The 20,763-nt window shown below is 39.1% G+C and overlaps 1 protein-coding gene across 4 annotated transcripts in view; it reads left to right on the plus strand.

The window, feature by feature from the left end:
- The window catches only part of cdk19 (cyclin dependent kinase 19), a 69,845-nt gene that overhangs the window by 11,012 nt on the left and 38,070 nt on the right, over positions 1-20,763 (plus strand). For all 4 annotated transcript variants that reach the window (XM_062437080.1, XM_062437079.1, XM_062437082.1 and 1 more), the window contains exons 3-4: positions 14,077-14,187; positions 15,151-15,291. In XM_062437080.1, the coding sequence (XP_062293064.1) occupies positions 14,077-14,187; positions 15,151-15,291 (252 nt within the window). The remainder of the gene's footprint in view (positions 1-14,076; positions 14,188-15,150; positions 15,292-20,763) is intronic.

A 20,763-nucleotide genomic window follows, 5' to 3' on the forward strand; every position in this document is an offset into this window, starting at 1 on the left:
CGGAAGCTGCGGCTCCTTATTTCCTGTTATCATGTTATTTCCTGTTTGATTGTACAAGGCCTGTTCCTCTTTTTTCTATTCTCTTCTCTGTCTGTCAATATCTACATTTTAGTGGGTGTCAAATTGCCTGCCTGCACACCAGAGTTGGGGGTAACGCGTTACAAAGTAACAAAGTAACGCGTTAGATACTTAGATTACTTTTTTGATGTAACGAGTAATCTAACGCGTTAGGTCCGCAGTTTAAATACTCAGTTGTTTAGTTACATTTTCAAAAAGGTAATCCGTTATTTTTTTAACCAACTACTCCTGTGACTTATGCCAAAAGAAAATCTGCCACACATTTGCACCGTTACTATGTTCAGTATGGCAGTCAGGCAGACACCTGGCTACGTGCTACGGTTATATCACTGCGCGTGTACGGCAGCTTGGCGAGCAACATGGGACAGCATTCATTTCGGTGAAATATTCACATTATTTTGATTTTATGGGAGGAAATAAGAGCAAGAACATTACAGTGACATGTAGGTTGTGCCCGGGTAACAAGAGCCTGTTGCCCTGTTGCAGTGATGTAGGGATGTGTTTGAAAAGCCTATATAGCCTATGTAGTTTTACAACTTGTATGTGGGCATATGTTTTAGAAGCCACTTTAATACAACACAGAGCTGTAAAAGGGACATTGTGTCTGTCATTCCTGCTATCAGTGTAAAGATTTACAGATTATGGGCCAGACTTGGCTGTGTGATGATGGTACAGTCATTATATTTAAAGGAGGTCTGGACTAAAACAACATGCTCAAGGAATTACGACATGGTTTATTTTTTCGGTAACGCAAAAGTACTCTAAAGAGTTACTTTTCTCAGAAGGTAATGCTGTAATGTAACTGGTTACTTTTTAATGGAAGTAACTTTGTAATGTAATTAGTTTCTTTTCAAAGTAACGTTCCCCAACACTGCTGCTCACCCATGTCTCCCTCAGGTCCCGATAGCAGCCTCTGTGCCAAACAGGGCAGAGGTGAGTGAGCCACAGCCTTGGAGACCAAAGTTGCGGCATCGTGTTATTTGACACTTAGTCATTTACCTGACAGATGATGAGTCAGAAATCTGGCCCAACAGTACATTTGAAGTGAACATTATTGAGTAAGTATAGGTGTAGTGACTCATATTTGTACTTAGTTTGCCATTATCAACTGACATTCATTGAGTAAGCTAAGAAATAGGCTGGTAGCCTTACAGAGCTCTAACTCAGTGTTGTATTACTTCCATAAGCAGAGAAACTCCCAGGTAAAGGCAAGACGAATGATTTGCTTTGTCTTTGAAGATGACTGTCCCTTTCCAAAGCTTTTCGATTTCTGCTCTGCAGCGAAACCGAAAATAAGATAAGATGTGTTTTGTCGTGGTGTTAGCTGCATTCTTTTCTAGAATAATCCAATCAGACCATGACAGTCTCTCCTGGGGCAAGCAGACAGAAGTATTGCTGGGGTGTGTTTCCTTTGCTTTTTTTTTTTTTTTTTTTGAATCATGAATGATAACAAACAATCATTATCTACTGATATCTACTACTATTCAGTGCAGTAGTAGCTATTTATTATAGAATATAGATAGAAAACCGTAGTATTCAAAAGACCTTCTTGGAGATAATACCTTTTTTTCAGGTTGAAGCTCATGGAACATAGGCTTGAAAAGGGGAACGGGACCTCAGTTTTCTGTACTCAAACCGTTTAAGGGAATTCTACCATTCATGACAACTTGGATTTTTTTTTCATTGCTCTTGCCATTGGTTTTATAGCTCTTAATAACATTGTACTCTTCAAAGTTAGTGCTGAGATGTCAGAATGCAGGAACATTGCTAAAGATAGGTCCAACAGGGCAAGAAATACGAGCAGTCAGTTGATCAGACAGGTTGGAAAGAAGCCTTGATTAACCTTTCTGTGGTGTTCTTTGTGTTGGGTCTAATGTTTTGCTGCACGTTCAAGACCAGTTCAAAGGAAAACCAGATCTGAGCTGATGAAAAGCATTTGATCAGTATACATTTGTCGCTGCTTGGGAGGCACCGATCTGATACACCGGATCGTTATCGGTGCAAGTACCGACCTCATGGTAGATTAGGTATTGGTCATGATGTGACTGACCCACAGTAAACACAGTTTCTTTGTCCATATCATTAAAGAAATTCAGTTACATATATTCTACAGGTTACAGGTTTTAAAGTTGGGAAAAAGAGAGAACTTGTTATTAGATTGTTGTTCAGTATTGGTAGATCTCCTGAGTTGAGGTACCGGTATTGCAAGAAAAGGGATTAGATCAGTGCATTCATAGTCAAGACCATTTAAGTGTTCTGTAAACGGTTGGTTACTTTGTTGTTTTTGTCTCTCTATTTTTTGTGCATGACATAGACTTTGCTCTATTTTCAAGAGAATGTTTAATCAGTCAGCCCTTGTTGGCTCCAGTCTTTATTGTGGGGCTTTCAGATCGAAAATAGTACTGTGTTAAAAACAAAAAAACAAGAAGAAAGATTGAGATAGAATTAGTTTGAGGGTGTTTCAGACACACCTGAAATGCTACCTGTGAAACAATGCACACATGTATAATAAAAGGAGGAAGGGCTAGGGCTGTTGTGGTATATGGATTTCCCCTGCAGTGATTGAGGGTGGCTCAAAAGTTTGGCATGTAGTGTCTGCGGTATTAGGTCAGTCTGATTATGTGACCTACAGCCAAGTCCCCTCAAAACTAAAAAAGATTTTATGATTGGTGGAAAACTTGCTGATTAAATGGCAGCCTGAACGGAAAACGTTTAAACATATAGCAGAGACAACATTTTTGTACAGACGTGTTTTTAACTTCCACAGCAGCACCTATCCCTGGTCAACTCACTGGTTCTATTTTGAGGGCTCGGTGCCAGGTTAGTTGGCTCTCAGCATGTGGTACGTGGGATCCTCTGAACCTCTGGACCATGGGAGCTGCCGAACATTCAATATGCATTTAAATATAAAACAAGAAGGCGTGTTTGTAGCCGTTGCTTGCCATCCACCATGGTTGGCTTGTCTGTAATGCTGTGTTGCAGTATTGTGGTTATTGCGACATCCCTACTCGTCTTCATTTTTTAATGCCTTGATGAAGGCTAATTCAGGAGATGTTAGGAATGTGTGTGTAGTACCTAGTTTTTCCCTATTTAATTAAAGAAAGTTTGACACATCCAATAAATCTATGTAATGATTCACGCCATGTATCTAAAGGATTGTTGTTGCCTAAAAGTTAATGAGAATATACTTCTGAAACTGCTCCACAGTTACACAGCTCCATGTGCTTAGATTCCTCGCCTGTATGTTTCTGAGGAATGCAGGTAGGAGCAAGTCCCTCCCTCCATTATTTCCTGGCAGAGCACACCTCGCCTCGCTTGTCTCCTGAACATTACAGCTACTAGAAATTGTTTGACTTAAAAAATCTTCTGACTTGCCTGACAGAACAAAGGAGTCTTTGTACCTCCCAGCCCACAGCCTCGCTTCATTTAGCAAACTGTGCAGCTCAGTGACTGGCATGGCACATTCAGGGCGGAAAGAGGTTGGTTTGGCTGCACTGTGTTTTTGGTTTTGCAGCATAAAATGGCCTAGGTCTTTTACGATTTTTCCATGTGGATTTGACTCTTAAGGATCGGAGGAATATAAGGCAGTGCCAGGAGCTGTCAGGCCTCCGAAATCAATGAAAGTCACCTTTTATAGACAAGATTTTCTGGTCTGATTGATTCATCCCAACATCTAATCCAGCCAAGCATGCTTTTCCAAATAGTTACAGGAAGCGCAGTGTGATGGAGGTAGTGTGAGAGCATCATCAGATAAAATGGAAAAACTAGTGTTTGATGAAATGATAGCTATTTTAAACAGTTGCCGATGCATTTGTCTCATGAACAGGGTTCTATCTGGATTCATCAAGTGATTCTGACTGAGGAAATTCAAGTATCTCTGTTGTGTCTCAGACATATGGAAAGTAAACTCTTTGTATTTTGGTTGATGAGCTTAAAGATAATCAGAGAGCTAAATTCCCCAAGTATGGTTTTATGATCAAAAAAGGGGCAACTTTTGCAAGTCTCACAAATGTTAATCATCAATTACTGAGGTAGAGGAAGCAAGGTAACAAAATGTATCAACATTTATTTAATATCAGTTGCACAGGGGCGCTCCAGCAAGGTATCAAGGCCTTGAATGTTTTCCTTTTTTCTGGTTTCCTCCTTATCACACCATCTTGCTGCCGGCTTTTCTGGGCCGTCCAGGCACTCACAGCCCCCGCTGGATTCTTCAGCACAACATGGGCAGCAGATTGCGTAACACAGCTCACTGAAGTTGCACAGCCTTTAAACCCCTGTGACAGAAGCAGACTGTGTTTACATAATGCTAGGGCCACTTGGGTAAATCCTCTGCTAGCCGGTAGTGGGAGGTGAGCTGGCCTGTCTAGGTTGAGTTCATCAGAGTGGGGCTTAAGGAAAGAAGGATTCCAGGTATGGTGAAGAACAACTTGTTTGTTTTTGGTTTGGATAATGGGTTCCTCACTGTCCGATATAACATTTAGTTAGTTTCTCAGTGTTTCTCAAGACTGTGTAAGAAGATGATGGTTTGCAACTGATCAAAAACATCTGCTGACCTGATAAATATTGCTAAATTGAATATGAATGCACTTTAAATATTAGTAACTATCCTTGAATAAGGATATTGTATGCAAAACAAATACAGTCAGTACCATTGGACCACTACAACCTGCAAAGCAATGAAGGGTCATGCAATGTGTTCACTTATATTTAGTTTTGACAAAGCAGTAGATGATTGATTCCATTGTAATCTTTGCAGAAATGCAACTAACTAGCAGATTTCAAGACTAGAAGCAAGACAACATCCCTCCAAAATTTCATAGTGTACCCTTTACGAATATTCATGTAAACACATCTTGTACTAAGTAAGAAAGAAACTGTATTTTCAATAATCAATTCCTACTGAAATTGATCCAATAAAACAGGTTTTTTTTTTTTTTAAACTATGTAAAATACATTAATATTAGCTGGCAGTAAGCATGTTCACAGATTGGTCCCTAAAAAGTCTTCTGTAAGCTGTGATGGATGTTTAAACCGGAAAGTTTCGGTAATAATTTTGTTCAGTTTTACTACTCTTGTTTCTTACTCTGTGACTCAAGATTTCAGAAAGTTGCTTTATGAAAAAAACTTAAAACGTAAAACCCAATTTGAAACTGGAGTCGTCCGTGAATAACTGGATGTCATTTTTCCACCACAACACGGTTCTGTTGAAAGACAAAAAAAAATAAAACTGTTGCCTTGAATCAGGTACTGCTTTTTCCTCAAGAGGCCCAGAATTGCTTTAGTAGTAAAATTGTTATTTTGGAACTTCACTCAGCCACCTGTTGCTGTTTCACATCTGTTCACTCCATTAACTTTGACCTTCGTGAATTGAAACATTGTTCATGAATTTCATTATTCCCATGAAATGAGTCTTGTTTTTCCCAGTTGGTCACAATGGCTTTTGTGTTAGTTAATGTCCTGACCTCATAAATGTTTCCCTGTTTCCTTTTCTGCATACATGAGTAGATTTTTACTGACTCAGATAACTAAAGGATGTTTATTTGTTTCGTTAGTTTTTTGTTGTTGCCTTTTTTCATGTGAGGATAAGTGTGCAATGGCTGCTTCAGTATTAATGATCCACAGCAAGAAAAATAACACACTAATATATTGGCCCAACAGGCCTTTCACCTCAAAGGTAGAAACATGAAATTACACCCCTGCATCAGGCCAATACTGATCCTCTCTGCCTGCGTCTCCATGAAACAGCCTGTGTTTTCTGGCCTTCATCATCCATTCTTTCCCAGCACACTGATCACTGTGCAAACAGGAACATATTTGAGTTGTATTTGCCGAGGGTGAAGAGTGAAAAGCTCAAGCACAGGGTTGCTAGGGATCAAATGAGAGCTAATGTCTTGCTGTCAGTTAAATTGGAGGGTTCATTATTTCAATTATTTCAGCCAGTGTTTGATTAAGACTCTACTCACAAAATGAAATGTGGTAAACCATACTGTATAGAAGACATACAGTATGTACCAGTAAATCTGCTACAGCCATTGTTGCATTAATACAATGAAATACAGACAATTTATCTAATCTGTGTCTGATCTGATGCATTGATGTTAGTCATTCTGCTGGACCACACATGATCATCCTTGAAGCTGCAGTCTGCAGTCTAACATCTGCCTTGTCAGCAGTATATGTCTGTAAATAACACCGAATGGCCGCTGCAGAGAGGGTGCCCGTCACTTTGTTCATTCTGGAGAAAAAAAGGCTTGGCGTGCATGTCCACCCCGCAGACAGAGCTGCAGTGTTTGTGTCTAACCAATGGCCAGCAGAGCCCTGCACAGAGCAGCCTGCAGTGGATTTATCGACCCGCTGCTCACCAGCTGCATGAGAGAAGTCATTAATCAGTCCTCTGGAGCAGGATGATCCAGGGCAGCGCTGGGTTTTTTCTTGTGGCCTTTTCTTGCCCATCCTTCAGTCCGTCTGAGACACTATGAGACACAAAACCATCGTGATCCAGAATCCAAAGATTGGTTATTTAATTTAATCTCATTTCTCGGAACTGAAATCACCATCAAAGCTGCTGCAAAAAAGTTTAATTTTAGTTTCAGTCACATTTTAGTCATATGATGATTGTTAGTATTTTATAACTTTTACTCTCGTCCGTGAAATGTTGTCACGTTAATGTTATGTCCTATAAACATTCTGAAGCTGCTGTCGCTATCTTTGTCTATCACAAGGTTATCAGACCAGGTCATGTTTATCAGCTTATACTAGGCGGTAATGGGTCCAGTAGTCCAGCAGGCTTTCTCACTGTGGTTCTTTCTCACTTTGCCATATTGCAGCTACCTGACTCTCCATATAGAAGCTGTATTTACTCACGAAGCTACTGTTCACTCGCCGTGTTTAGTTTGAGATCAGCAGGTTAAATATCACAAAAAACATTTACTCCTTTAGCAAACATCTGATATTTAGATGGAGTGAGAATTTTCATTATGGTAAAAGGACTGTAGCGCTTTTGACCACTCAAAGCACTTTTACATTAAGTCTCATTCACCCATTCACACACATTCATACACTGATGACAGGAGCTACCACACAGGGTACCAACCTGCTCATCAGGAGGAAACTAACATTCACTTACATTCATACACCGTTGGCACAGCCATTGTGGGGTTCAGTATCTTGCCCAAGGACACATTGGCACGTGGACTGGAGGAGCCGGGAATCAAACCGCCCATATTTCCGATTAGTGGACGACCGCTATACCTCCTGAACCACAGCCGCCCACAATGATGTGCCCATTACTACCAATAGCCTGTAAACACAAAAGATAGCCAACCGAAAGTTACAATAATGTCACGTCTGTAGCCCGCTATCATTTAACGTCACCTTTTTGTAACTAGTGGTTTGCTGGCCTGCTTGTTTTGGTGGATTGTACGGTTGCCTAATTTTCAGTTGAAATTAAGTCAATAATTCTGTTCCTTTTTTTCCTTCCATGAACTAGTAACGTCCTTTAAGATTACTGGCAGAAAGAAAACATGACTGAAATACAAGGTGTTGCATATTAGCACAACAGCTAAAGAAGCTAAATCAACTTATATTTAGGTCACACTAATATTAGAGCCAGTGTATCATGACATTTTGTTTTGTGATAATAACCACATTAAAGGGAACAGTGGGTGATTAGTAGAATAAAAAGGCTTGAATTGTGGCCTCGGCTGCTAAGTAAACAGCCACATTAGTTTCTGCATAGTTTTCATCTCTCTAAAACCATGAAGAGATCAGTTGGTTTCACTCTAACCCTTGACAGACTGGAAACCGCCTTTGCTAGATGTGTTCTTTCAGATCCAAGAGTTCCAGGAACTGCCTACAAGTGTTATGTGATGGTCAATGACCTGAAAGCACATTTGGGTCTCGAGTAGCCTCTTTAAAGGTGGACTGGCAACCCTGGCTGGAATCTGGCTTAGCTGCGAATATTTGGAACCCGTCCAGCGAGCGCTTTCTCTCCGAGGCCTTAACAAAAACATGACCTATTTTACTCAGAAGGGGGACAAACAGCCTGTTCTTTTCTTTCCTGTTGTGTTTGTATACTTCCCTCTCATTTAAGCATCAATTTAAATGTGTTGATGTCGCAGTTGTTATTGGATTCATTTGCTTCTTTCTTACTCAGAAAGCTGATTCCTTTCGCCTCATCGATGATCAGCATCTGTTTCATTTAAAACCGTTCGTTATGATGGAGACATTCACTTCTCTCAGCGTGCACTCTGTCCTTGCACATGTCGAGGAATGGCCTGAATGGCCACTGCCTAATAGCATATAAAAGTGAGTCACAAGATTGTCTGCACATGGAACATTTTCCCACAGGATGCCCGGTTTTCTGCGGCTAAGGCTGGATTACAGTTGTGTGATTATTGCCTGTGGTAGTGTTTTCCCAGGACTTGGATTTATGTTATCATACCAGCAGCTTAACATTCAGAATTAACCATCCATGTTCTTATATGAATGTATTTATTTACTGGCGAGGTAAGTATATGTTTTACAGTCATGCGTCAGATGGATTAAGAGAATCAGAAGCTCCGTGCTGCTTTGCTTCCAACACGTGAGACCAAGTAGTGAAGTTACTGTATGTCAACCCTTTTTTTACATAGTGCCTGAATCACTGCCATGGTATTGTTTATAGAGGAACTGAGTCAGAATCAGCCATGTGTAACCATGACTGCGGGTGGTATGTAAACAAAGTACATACCTTTGAAGCATTAATGGATACTTTGCTTAATGCAGGTTTTTGCAGTTATTCTCTTATCACACGTATCATACATTTTATTCCTTTGTAATTTGTCTTGATTTTTAATATTTCAACCTTGAGTGATCCGCTGCCATTCAATTCCTCTTTTCCTTTTGGCGGTCTTAAAGATGCCCTGTGGTGTTTCCTTGTAAAGTAAGTTTTTGTGTACATTCATTGTTACTCACTGTGTGTTTCCTTTAGGACAAACATGACGCATGCAAATCATTCCTCGGAAAACATTTGCAAAGCAAAATTTAAATACCTATGTTTCTTGGGAATTACCAGCACTGGTAGATCAGAGGAATAGTGTGAAACCGTTTCTTTAAGTTTCTTCATGATACAGTATTATATCGATTCAATGGACAACGATTCGATGTTTACAGATCTCACAAAGTCTGCCATGATACAATGTCCATTGGATTGGATTCAGGAGGCAGCCATTGATACGAGACATTATCATATGCTGATTTAACACAGTCACTTCCATTCATATCAAATCACAAAAAGTAACTAAAATATCATTTGACATTTTTATTACTGATCTTAACCAGACATTTAAATGAAAATGAATTGAGTCTATTCTTTTTTAATAAAAACAGACCACCTGCTCACTAGAAAGTGCCACATTCTGATATATCGAGATCTGAAAGATGTGGAATCATTTAAAACGGCTCATTGTTTTATGTAACTCTTGACTTCTGGTTGGCACTCATTACATGAAAAATTGAGGAGCACTTATAGATGTATATTTGAACATTCTGTGTAAGACGCAGGATGAGTACAAGAACACAGCTTGTATATATTTGCACAACATATACAGTTATTTGTCTTTCCATTCATTTATACATTGTGCCACTTGTAGGATTTGAACAAGAAAAGAGAGCTTGTATCTGCCATGTTGCTGGGGATCTTTTGATTATTTTCAAGATTAAGTGACTAATTGTTATGTGTATAAAATGCAGGTCAAAGGTCACATTTTTATTGTTTTCTGTTTGACCAACAGGCCCAAAGTTTGCTATTATGTATGACAAAAATATTTTATGATCACTTATAAAAGTTAAAACCAACAAATATTTGGCTTTTTGCTTTAAAATGAACTAACATTTTGATTATCAAATGAGTTTTCTGTCGATAGACAATTTAAATTATTGTAAGTCATCACGTTTACTTTTCAAATGGACATCACTTCTATTAAACCGTGAGTCAACTAATCTGTGTAGTGAAGCTCTAACCTGATGTTTTCTCAGATGGTTTGTTACACAGAACCATCTGAGAAGCCATGCCAGAAAACTATTTAGATAAAGGGCAGGCTCATGCAAAACATACTTGGCAGGTGATTGGATGAACCATCTATCTATCATGGTCTATCACTATTTTACCCCATGCAGCAGCTAGATTTGCAATGCTGATTAATCCAAACCACAAGCGCCTTTGAAGCCTTACAGGATGGACTCTGGTGTGATTTTGTGATGTTGCCTCACAAGGTCAAACCCAAGCTGTGGTCTCATATCATTTTGTGTCTTAGCAGTGATCATTGACGCTGCCATGGCAGACTGAAGTCCTGTGTGAACATCAACCACCAGGAATTAACCTGCAACAGCCCTCAGGTTCATATTAAATAGGTTGAGCATGTGTTTGTGACCCTGCGTCAGGTTTGCTCTTTGTGTGTGAGAGCAGTGTTATTGCCACAATGATTCAATGATCACATGAGGTCTGTCTCGACCAGTGCGCGGCCTCAGGGTAGAAAGTGGTGCCACAGAGCTGGGGGGGGGGTGTACAAGCACTAAGCCCAGGGCTCATTACTACAATGCACCATTTTAGCCTGTGGATTAAGGTTGTGATTAAACAAAACCCTCATTTCCCCATCCAGAGGTCAAATCGAACGGCCTGCATACAATTCCTGCATTATTCCTTTGGGTTTGCACTTGTCCCTGTCACTTTCCATGCTAGCGCTGTCCTTGACTGCCTTGTGGGTAGAACACATTTAAAAGTACTTGAGCTGCACGGTTGATCCAGTTAAACGTGAATCATTCAAGGAAATCTGAAGGGTGATATCTATATTCATTTGAATGATTCTCATTATCTATTTGTACAATTCATAACGTCTCATCTCCCTCATTTTTTTCACCTTCCTTTTCAACATGACCATGCAAACAATATCACAATCAGCCCTTTAGGTTTCTGTGTATCTACCTGTAGTCTCTGAATGCCTGCCTGACCTCATTATAGAAACCCACTTTGAAACTCAGTTTTCATTACATAATTCCTAATTTCTCCACTCACCAGCTGTCAAAAGATGTCAAAACCAACTGATGCTGAAGAGAATCTTGGTAGTAGATGATGGGAAACTTATAAAACACTATTTCCATGTGCTAAACAGAAACCTGGAGTGGCAGATGTTGAGCAGTTTTTGTTACCTTTTGAAATGAAGTATTGAAAGAATTATATTTTGTATAAGTATAACTTCTTACATCGACTGAGAATACTGAAGGCACTTCCTTAATAATGGTCAAGACAGGAAAAAGTTGAAAACATCAAAAGCAAATCAAAGTAGCAGTACGGTCCTGAGTGTGTAAGAGAGCTGCTCTGCCATGTAACTCAAGATTAGTGTCAGTGGATTCTCTGAAATTAGAGCCTTTCCAAGTGAGTAGTTGACCTGGTTTCAAGACCATAAGGTATTTCCACAGCTTTGGTCACACTTGTGCAAGAATCATGAAGCTGCAGGTGTTTGATGGTCAAATCCAACTATGCGAGGCTTGCGTCCTCGTGACAATTAACCACATACTGTCACTTCTCCTCATCAGTTTATACAAATACTAAGCTATAATCATCTTTTTTTTAATGAGAACAACCATATGTACAACAACGTTAAAGAAACAATGTGGTGACTAGATCTATCTGTGTTGTTTTACTCTTGCATCTTGCTGCAGGTGCAGTACAGTAAGAGTCATAACAGCCTGTACAAATGAATAACTCATTCAGTGGGTAAGATTCAGCGTAGACTGTTTCAGTGCTGTCTCCCCTCTGACTGAAACACCCCGCGGATATGAAGGCCTGTTTAAAGGGCATGATTGATTATGGATTGTCTGTGATGGGTCAGCAAATGGCACAGTGCGAATGGGACTGGGTGAAACCAATGATGCAGCTACAAAGACAGAAAGAGAGATAGAGGCGCTGGTTGAATGATATGACAGTTTGTGCAGCGTTAGCTTATGTTGAATTCTTCCATTATGCAGCTGTCCCACTGCTAACTTCCATTAGCCGCTGTTAGAGCCAGGGGGGCTCACTGATAAATGAAAAGACAACATGAGAAGTTTCCAAACTGTTCCCACTATTCCTTTGAAGCTGGTACAATGGATTAAATCCATTTTCGGTTGGGGAACACAATTGCATTACGGATTAGAATAACATTATATTACATGGCAGCAGAAAGAAGTGACGGATCTTATGTAAAGATCAATGAATATAATACCAGTACTTTCAAATCCATGTTTAAAGCTATGTGTTGCTGTCAGTTGTCGATTGTCAGATGGTGTTGGGGGTGAAGATGAAATGTGACAGTTAAGTATCTGACTAATTCCTCAATATCTTAGCATAGCCTGTTAGTTTGGCATATTTAAATATTTTTTAGCATTAAGCACAGGTCATAGGAAGGATTTTATTAAAGACATAATGCAAAGTCTTAAATTCTGTCAGTGATGCAAGATGAAAAATCATCCTCTGGGGACCATGACTGCATGTACAAAATTTCATGAAATCAATACTTAAAGTCTGCTTCTAAATGTTGGACCCACACTGATGTCTTATTGACGTCTTATTGAGTACTATAATCCATTCAGAATTAAACTTCTTGTATTTTTTTTCATTGATATCTGAGCAGTAAAATCAGACAATGAATGAATGTTGTGAAGAGGAGTATAGGCATCCACCATCACCTACAGTAACATTCCATGCATACAGTATCTCATACTGTGTGCACATGGACTGCTGACTCATATCCAGATGGACTTGATAAACAATCTTACTTAATTTACATTCCTCAGTATGTAAGAAATGCAGATACGCTAAGCCTGGCAATGTTCTGTATTTTTTATTATTGTCTGATGATTTGATCCCACTAACAAGTATACTATGTGTATCAAAGCGTCTGTGGTACAGTTGGACTGGTGACATTTTCCTTCATTATTTCATTACAGTATGTGTGTTCCTCCATGAGGACACACCCTAGTTCACGCTCCCTCAATCCCACACACACCTTCCTGCTTTCAATCCTTATTACTGTACCAAATGTGTAATAATCCACCAGTGAAAATAATCCCCACCAAATGTACTACTGCCTCCTGTTTGAGTAAAGTTTGCCAAAAACAAGAGTGCCCATCTGTGTGAGGAGATTACATGAAAAGGAAACTGTATATTTGTGACCCAAAGAAGAACAGCAAATGGACTTGAGGTTAAGTCCCACAGACAGACCGGGGAAGTCAGAAATGGACTAATGCCTGGTTTGTTTTGGTCTTACATTATGAAAAATATGGAATATAGACCTGTTATGATAACTACATTTGTTGGACCATATATTGCCTCAGAAATAATCATGATAAACGATATTATTGTCATTCGAAGATCATTTTATACCACTGATATAATGATAATATAATAGCATAATAATGCAATTAATAATTACGTTATTGTACAATAAGTCAATAATTATTGTGACAGACCTAATGGAATACCTTCATCCTTATAGCAACATATTTCTAAAAGTAAGTTTGTATAAATATTATACAATGTTCACAATTGTACTTGTACACATTTCTGTGTTTGAGAATAGAATACAGGGTCTTTGTTTGTCATATAATCATATAAAGAAATATTTTTGCCTTTGAAAGCCTTTGGGTAAAATGTATCCTTATATAATCCTCTAAATTTGACATTAACCATAATTTAGCTGCTATTTTTGGACAACCACACTGTTTTTCTATTTTCTAAATGATGGAACAGTTAAAAGAACACTCATCTGTTTATTTTGTACTCCTTCCTCCTTTGACTGCTCAATGTAGCCATTCTGGGGTGTTATAACATCAATATCACATGAGCACATATTTCAAGAAAACATATTTGACGTGCTTACGCACAAAACTGGCATTAAATTCAAATATCATCACATGCCCTGTCTTATTTTAAAATAACCTGCTTCCAAATTATTCACACATTCCTGTTGTGTTTTCCAGCTGTTACGAGAATTGAAACACCCGAATGTGATCGCCCTGCAGAAAGTGTTCCTGTCCCACAGTGACAGAAAGGTTTGGCTCCTCTTCGACTATGCTGAACATGACCTTTGGGTGAGTCTCTCCGGGCCATCGGTACCTGGGTACCCATCAAGTGACACGATATCTTCAAAAAACAAATTTACTGTGTCATAGAAAAATATCTCTCTTATTCTCCGGTATTTTATAGTACATGATATAATTTGAATTAGAAGCAGATTTGATATCGGAAGGGAATTTCTAATTCATTTGACTAGCAAACATTTACATTTAAAGCTGGAAAGAAAACACAGCATCCACCTCTACAGCATCCACCTAACTGTAGATCAGAGAACCTCTCTGAGAGACATATATGAATGTGTTCACAAGTAAATTACAAGTAAGACTACACTGAGAAAAATAATGAAATCTGAATCTTCTGTAACATGACCAAAGTTAAATTAAATATTACACTGAAGTCATTTTTGACCAGAAAGGAAGATTAGATCTATCAATATTTCCTCATTACTGAACATCCATGGACATAAATGTATCATTGCTGTAACTTCAGAGTTTCACTTTCTCATTGAACCTTCACGTATCTCCAGAGTTTTGCCTACAAATATTTTCTTTTGACCATGCTTGGCAGTCTACACCAACCAGTAGCCACTTTATAATATTGAGCCAGTCAAGGGTTTGGACACACTTTCTCACTCAAGAGAATAAGACACTAAGATACACTTATTCAGTTGACTATCCAGGACTTTAGTTGTATTCTAAATGGGGCCAACTGCCATGGTCGGTAAATTAAACCAAATGTGTCTGCTGCCTGGTGTTGATTTCCCACACCCATACAATTACACATACTACATATTCCATCATGTCATCTGCAAATAAAGTTACATAATTAAATTACAGTACAGGTTTTCAGAGGCTATTCCTTTGTAAAAGAGAAAATAACAGAAAAAACTGTAGCTACACTGCCAGAAATGACAAGACATAATATTATGCTTCACTGCACCAGCACTATTGAGTCGAAACCTTTGTTTTCTTTCACAGCACATCATAAAGTTCCACCGCGCCTCCAAGGCCAACAAGAAGCCCATGCAGCTGCCCCGAGGGATGGTGAAGTCTCTCCTGTATCAGATTCTGGATGGGATCCATTACCTCCATGCCAACTGGGTTCTCCACAGGGATCTGGTGAGCAGCTATATTAGCTTCAGTGCTCCAGTTTCCCTGTATAGATACACTTCATCCTGGAGCCGTTTCCAAAAGCGACACCATTTACGCCACTATAACACAAACACTATTACCCAGCAGAGACCAAAGTGTATAAGAAGCCATGTGTGGTGTCATCACACTCGTGCAGAACCTCGAGACTTGGCTGACATAGAGATGACTAAATGTGCACAACCAGAATTTAAAAAAAGGGAATCCTCTCTTTTGACAGATTTACATGAAATGTACATTTGTCATGTTTCTCTCAGAATACAAAGTCAGTAGATTTTTTGCATGTACTTAAGGTCTCAGTGGGAAATTTGTACTGTGTTTCAAAACCTTTTTTGTTTGTGACATTAGAGACTCTACAGCAATATGACATATCCTAATATCCACTGATAGGTTTAGCATTGCTCTCAAGAGTTAGCTAACTAGCTATCTATTCAGCTAATTAAGCACAAAGATATTGACCCCTTTTCCTTTTGAATGTTTATATTATGGTACCAAGGATGTACGCAGCAATAGTTATATCCCCTTAAAAAAGATGTCATTAATAATAACTTAGTGCAAATCAGTCCTTTTACATCAACCAATCTCTCTCCTCATGCCTAAACCAACCTAACCAAACAAGGTAACAAGAAGGGGCAGAGTAAGGCTGGTCTTGCCAAGAAAAGCGGTGGGATCCATAATTCATCCAGAATGCAGCATTTACATGATGAAAAAGTTAAAGGTTAGATAAAGAAATGAATACTTACCCTTCATTATCTAAACACAGGATTGATCCGAGAAATATTCCCCATCATTTCATTATGTTTCTAGAATTCTGTTGTGATCTTAAAGCTGAGAAACTCTACTAAGGCTGACAGACCTTGAGGCTAGACGTAAATCTATCTATACTATAGTGGAGATATTATATTGTTAAGGTACATCTTGTCTTTTTCTGCCTCTCTATCCTGCCTCACTTGCCACACTGAGTCATTCCAACTGGCAGATCTCTATTATTTCAATGCAGGTGTTGTTATGTCTCGATGTGGAGTGTTATTATGACTTCGATTGTGTGGATGGGTGTAATTGTAATGGCTGAGGAGCAGAAGGTCCTGCACTCTGAATGTTGTTTGACTCTTGTCTGCCCTTTAACCTGGTGACAACACACTGGTGGTTCCTGTGAGATTCTGCCGACTTCACTTTTCCCACACTGCTTTATTCAGAGGGAGATTTTGTTCCCTGTAGCTCAGAGTCAGGCTGGAGCCAGACCACATGGCCCCTAATTTTGTATTTTATGTTTTCTGTTAAGATGGCTGAATGGGAAGAATTCAACCAAAATTGTTGTGTTTGTTCTGGAAATGTGTGTCCATTTTGCAACTAAATTATGTGTTGTATTAATTTAAGTCAGCACAGCGATGGGTTGAGCTAGTTGATATTCTACCATGGCTTAGATCTCTGGCCCAATAATATCACATTAGCTGTAGTTAGTGGTTTGTAAAGCACAAAGGCATCAGGTGCATTCATACAGAATTTGAAAAAATACAAGTTACATTACATTGGAAACGATAGCAACACTCCACTTTTGTTGAAAATAGCAGGCTACGCTACTCAGAAAAAAACACACTATCATGCTCTTTCACATCAGGAAATATCTACTGTGAAGTAATGAAAAAAAAAGTGCGGTCATCAACGTGTCTGTTGTTATTTACTACATGTTGCTACGTGTTTGATTCAAAAGATGGAGGGCCTATTTTCGTTGAGGCGCAACAACCGGTACAAGCAGCTATTTTTGACTGTTTGGTATTTTTCTTGAGCTTGATACTTTCTGTGTTGTATTTTGCTGACCAATGCAGAGCACACAGAGATCAGGTGGGAGGATAGGCACACACAGGTGGGAGGTTGATTAAAATGAAGCAGCATAAAAGCAAGTTTTTTGTATTTTGGTTGCTCTGGAGGTAACTGAAACAAACTATAGTAGCAGAATTTCACTTCACTTTCACTTCTCTTTTCTTCTTTCTCCTCTTCAACTTCTCAAATACACCCGAACGCGTTTGTACCCGAATCCGATCAGGAAAATGAGAGTGGACTGCACCAACATCCACAGCAACAAATACTACAGCAGGGCATTTCTGCTTAGTAAATATTAAACTCATTACCTGCTTATTGCTTGACAACGGTGTACGTTACTTGTGAGAAATGCACTAAAAAGCCAACTGAAGTGGAAAACGCCTGTGGTTAGGAAATAACAAAGAAGAACATCTCAAAAGTAACCAAAACCAAATTTTCAGAGCAGTCTGAAGCCAGGAATTACTTCTACATATGTTTATCTCATTATTTAAAACATTGGCCTTGTTCAATAACAACATCTGACATTGTAACATTATATACTGACTGAAAATGACTGAAAATAAGGAAAAAAGCGTCATACGTCCCCTTTAAAAAACATTTTGGTCCTTCATTATGAAAAATGTAAACATCCAACAATGGCTCATTAGCTTTAAATGATATTGAAGCAGTTTAGATTTGCTGTGGCAGAAACTACTGTGAGAAAGGAAAACAAGCTCTCTGTTTCACACAAGGGGTCAGAACACCTGCTGACAGCTGTTTGATGCTGATTTATGCTGATTTATGTTCTCTCAGAACTGCTTCTTTCAACATGCTGTCCAACCACAAATCAAATGTGTTTGTTTATAGTTGTTCTGAAGGATTTTACTCAAAGACGGAGTGAAAATCTGACTGTCACAAAGAAGGGAGTGGAAAGGGGAATGAAATATTGTTTAAATATATTAAAATAACAGCATATGGAGATAATCATAGTGTTGCACTTAATCAATGTCATGACACTACATGAGCATGGTAACCAGGGTAACGAGGCTAACTTGGCTATGCCTGATAACATATTCTGCCTTCCAAATTGCCTCCTTATTTTTACTTTTAGTACATATTACAGCTGGGCTTACAAAGTATATACTGTCACATGAAGTATACATACAATTGGAACATGCTACTTTGTTATAACATTGCGCCTTGAACTTTGACCCTCTTGCTTATACATCCGTCACAGTCTGTAGAGCAATATTTGAGTGTTGGAGAAATGGTTGGTGCTACATTTCTTACCTTGGAGATACAACAGCTGCCACATCCGGATTAAGCACCCTGCAGAGGATGCAAGGTGTTACTGTAATAGGAAGCTATTCAAATCCATTCAGCTTCATGCCATCTGCAACCATTGTGGTAAGCTCATGTGCAGTGTTTCCCCTGGGTCTATCCACGATGTCAATGTGCTGAAAAACACTCCTGTCTTTGCCCAGCAACTCTACCCACTAGAGGCAAGATGCATTATGGGTGATGGTGGTTACCTCTGTCTAACTGCACCCATCTGTCTGTCTGACACCCTATCGTGCACCTGTTCCTGAATGCTGTACAGGCCTGGTATAACAATAAGCTGTCCAGAGCCAGGTGCATCATTGAACGCTCTTTTGGGATGACGAATACCTGTTTCCATCTTCTTCAGGTCCCTAGAAGTAAGCCCCATATTTATACCTGTTATAGTCACCTGCTGCACCATCCCTCTCAACCTCTGCCTAGACAATGGAGACATTGTGATGATAAAGATGTTGAAGCAGGAGATAATGGCAACAATGGCCAGAACCTTGAAACAGGGATGTGGAACTAGATGAGGGTGTCAGGGATCTCCTGGCTCTAGCAGTGTCTGCCCCTCTTTACTGTACTCCAGCTCTTCAAGAACATGATCACATACAACATTAGGATACACATTTTAATTTTGTATTCTGTCATCACCATTTTCCTAAGCTACTACCTACATGTTATATATTATATATAAAATATCTAGTGATCAGTCATAACTTGTGCATTGGGTACCATGTTATCCATGCATCACTTTGTTTTAGCTTCACCTGTAACATTGAAGTCATGTCAACAGGTACAGTGTTCCAGGGCCACCTGTAAAGCCCATACTAAAAGAATGTAGATACTGGAAACACCATTTCAAGCTAGTCCTATCATCAATTATTTAACTATAATAAAGCACATAAGAATGGACTGGTTAGTTTATTAGACACTTATTAAATCACAAATAAATTGAAACAAAAACACAACTTTTAACTGGATACACTTCCCACCTCTCCTCTCTTCACTCCTCCCTTGCCCTGGCCTTCACCTTTCTCCTCCTGTCCTCCTCATATCTCTGCTCCTCTTCGGCCAGTTGTTCAGTTCCTCTCCTTTCCTCTCTATTCTCCGTCTGTCTTAGATCATTTACTGCCTGTCCTCTGTCCTTCTCTTTCTTAATGGTGTACAGTCTTCCTAAATGACTACATCAGCAACAGAGGGAGTTGCAACCACATCAGACTCTTGGCTTTCCAAAGAGATAAGCTTTGGTGGGGTGATGTGATGGATGGCTTTCTGCACAGTGATACATCCACCATGCCCCATACAATGCGACCGCAAAATGATACTGAAACATAGTAAATAGCTTATCAAAGACCTAGACAACACTCCTGTAACTGACCTTGTATTTCTGTTGTAGGTTCTCCCACTTTGTTCTTTTGTTGCATGTAGGGTAATGTTCCTTTTAACACATATTGGCAGATAGACTCAAGTGTTAAACATTCAAAACCTTTAACGGTAGTGTTCCTCTTTCCCATGAAGAGGTCAGTCAGTCTCAGTCTTCCACCTTATCAAGGTTTGAGTGTGTTCATCAGACCCTAACATTACAAATTAACTATATTTTTCAATGAGACAGGGCAGTTGATGAATGACTAGTACTTATCTTAATTAGCTACTAACATCCTTTATAGGCACGAACATCATCAACAACCCTAACTTCTTATGAGGCAATTTGGCTAGCTAGCTACATAACTAGCTTGCATGATGCTTTTTTGACAAATGTGTCATAACTTAGCTAGTTTGGTTAGGTGATATAGCTGTCAGAGTTCTCCAGAAGAGTATGAGAGACTTCAGTAAACTACATAGCTAATTAGATACTGATACTTAGAACGCTTTCTAGGCTAGGCTGACGTAGTTTTCCCTCAGATATAGGTTGACATCTGCATTCATTTATCCTCTTAGCTTTGTGCAGTAATAGCATATTAATGTGTGTATGTGAGACACAATAAAATATGTAGTAAATACACTTTTATTTGCCATCATTTGTCATTGATTGGCGTCTTCTGCTATGTGTCTTCTATTAAAAAAATGCGACCAGATGTAGTACATCACATCCTGGTACTTTTGGCATACTGCATTTGATATACTATGTTTTGGGACATACTTTTTTTTTATGGCATACTAGTTTGTTAGAATAGGGATGCACCTATACATCCATGAGGTTGGTGCACTGCCTAAACGTTCTGGAATTATTGTACCACATGTTGTAGTAAGGGGATTATTAAATGATTATTAAAGTACACACCTTTAGACTGTTAAGAGGAACTGTCTGAGTCACACTTA

The sequence above is a fragment of the Scomber scombrus genome, chromosome 17 (genome assembly GCF_963691925.1).
Source record: "Scomber scombrus chromosome 17, fScoSco1.1, whole genome shotgun sequence".
Classification (NCBI taxonomy): Eukaryota; Metazoa; Chordata; class Actinopteri; order Scombriformes; family Scombridae; genus Scomber; species Scomber scombrus.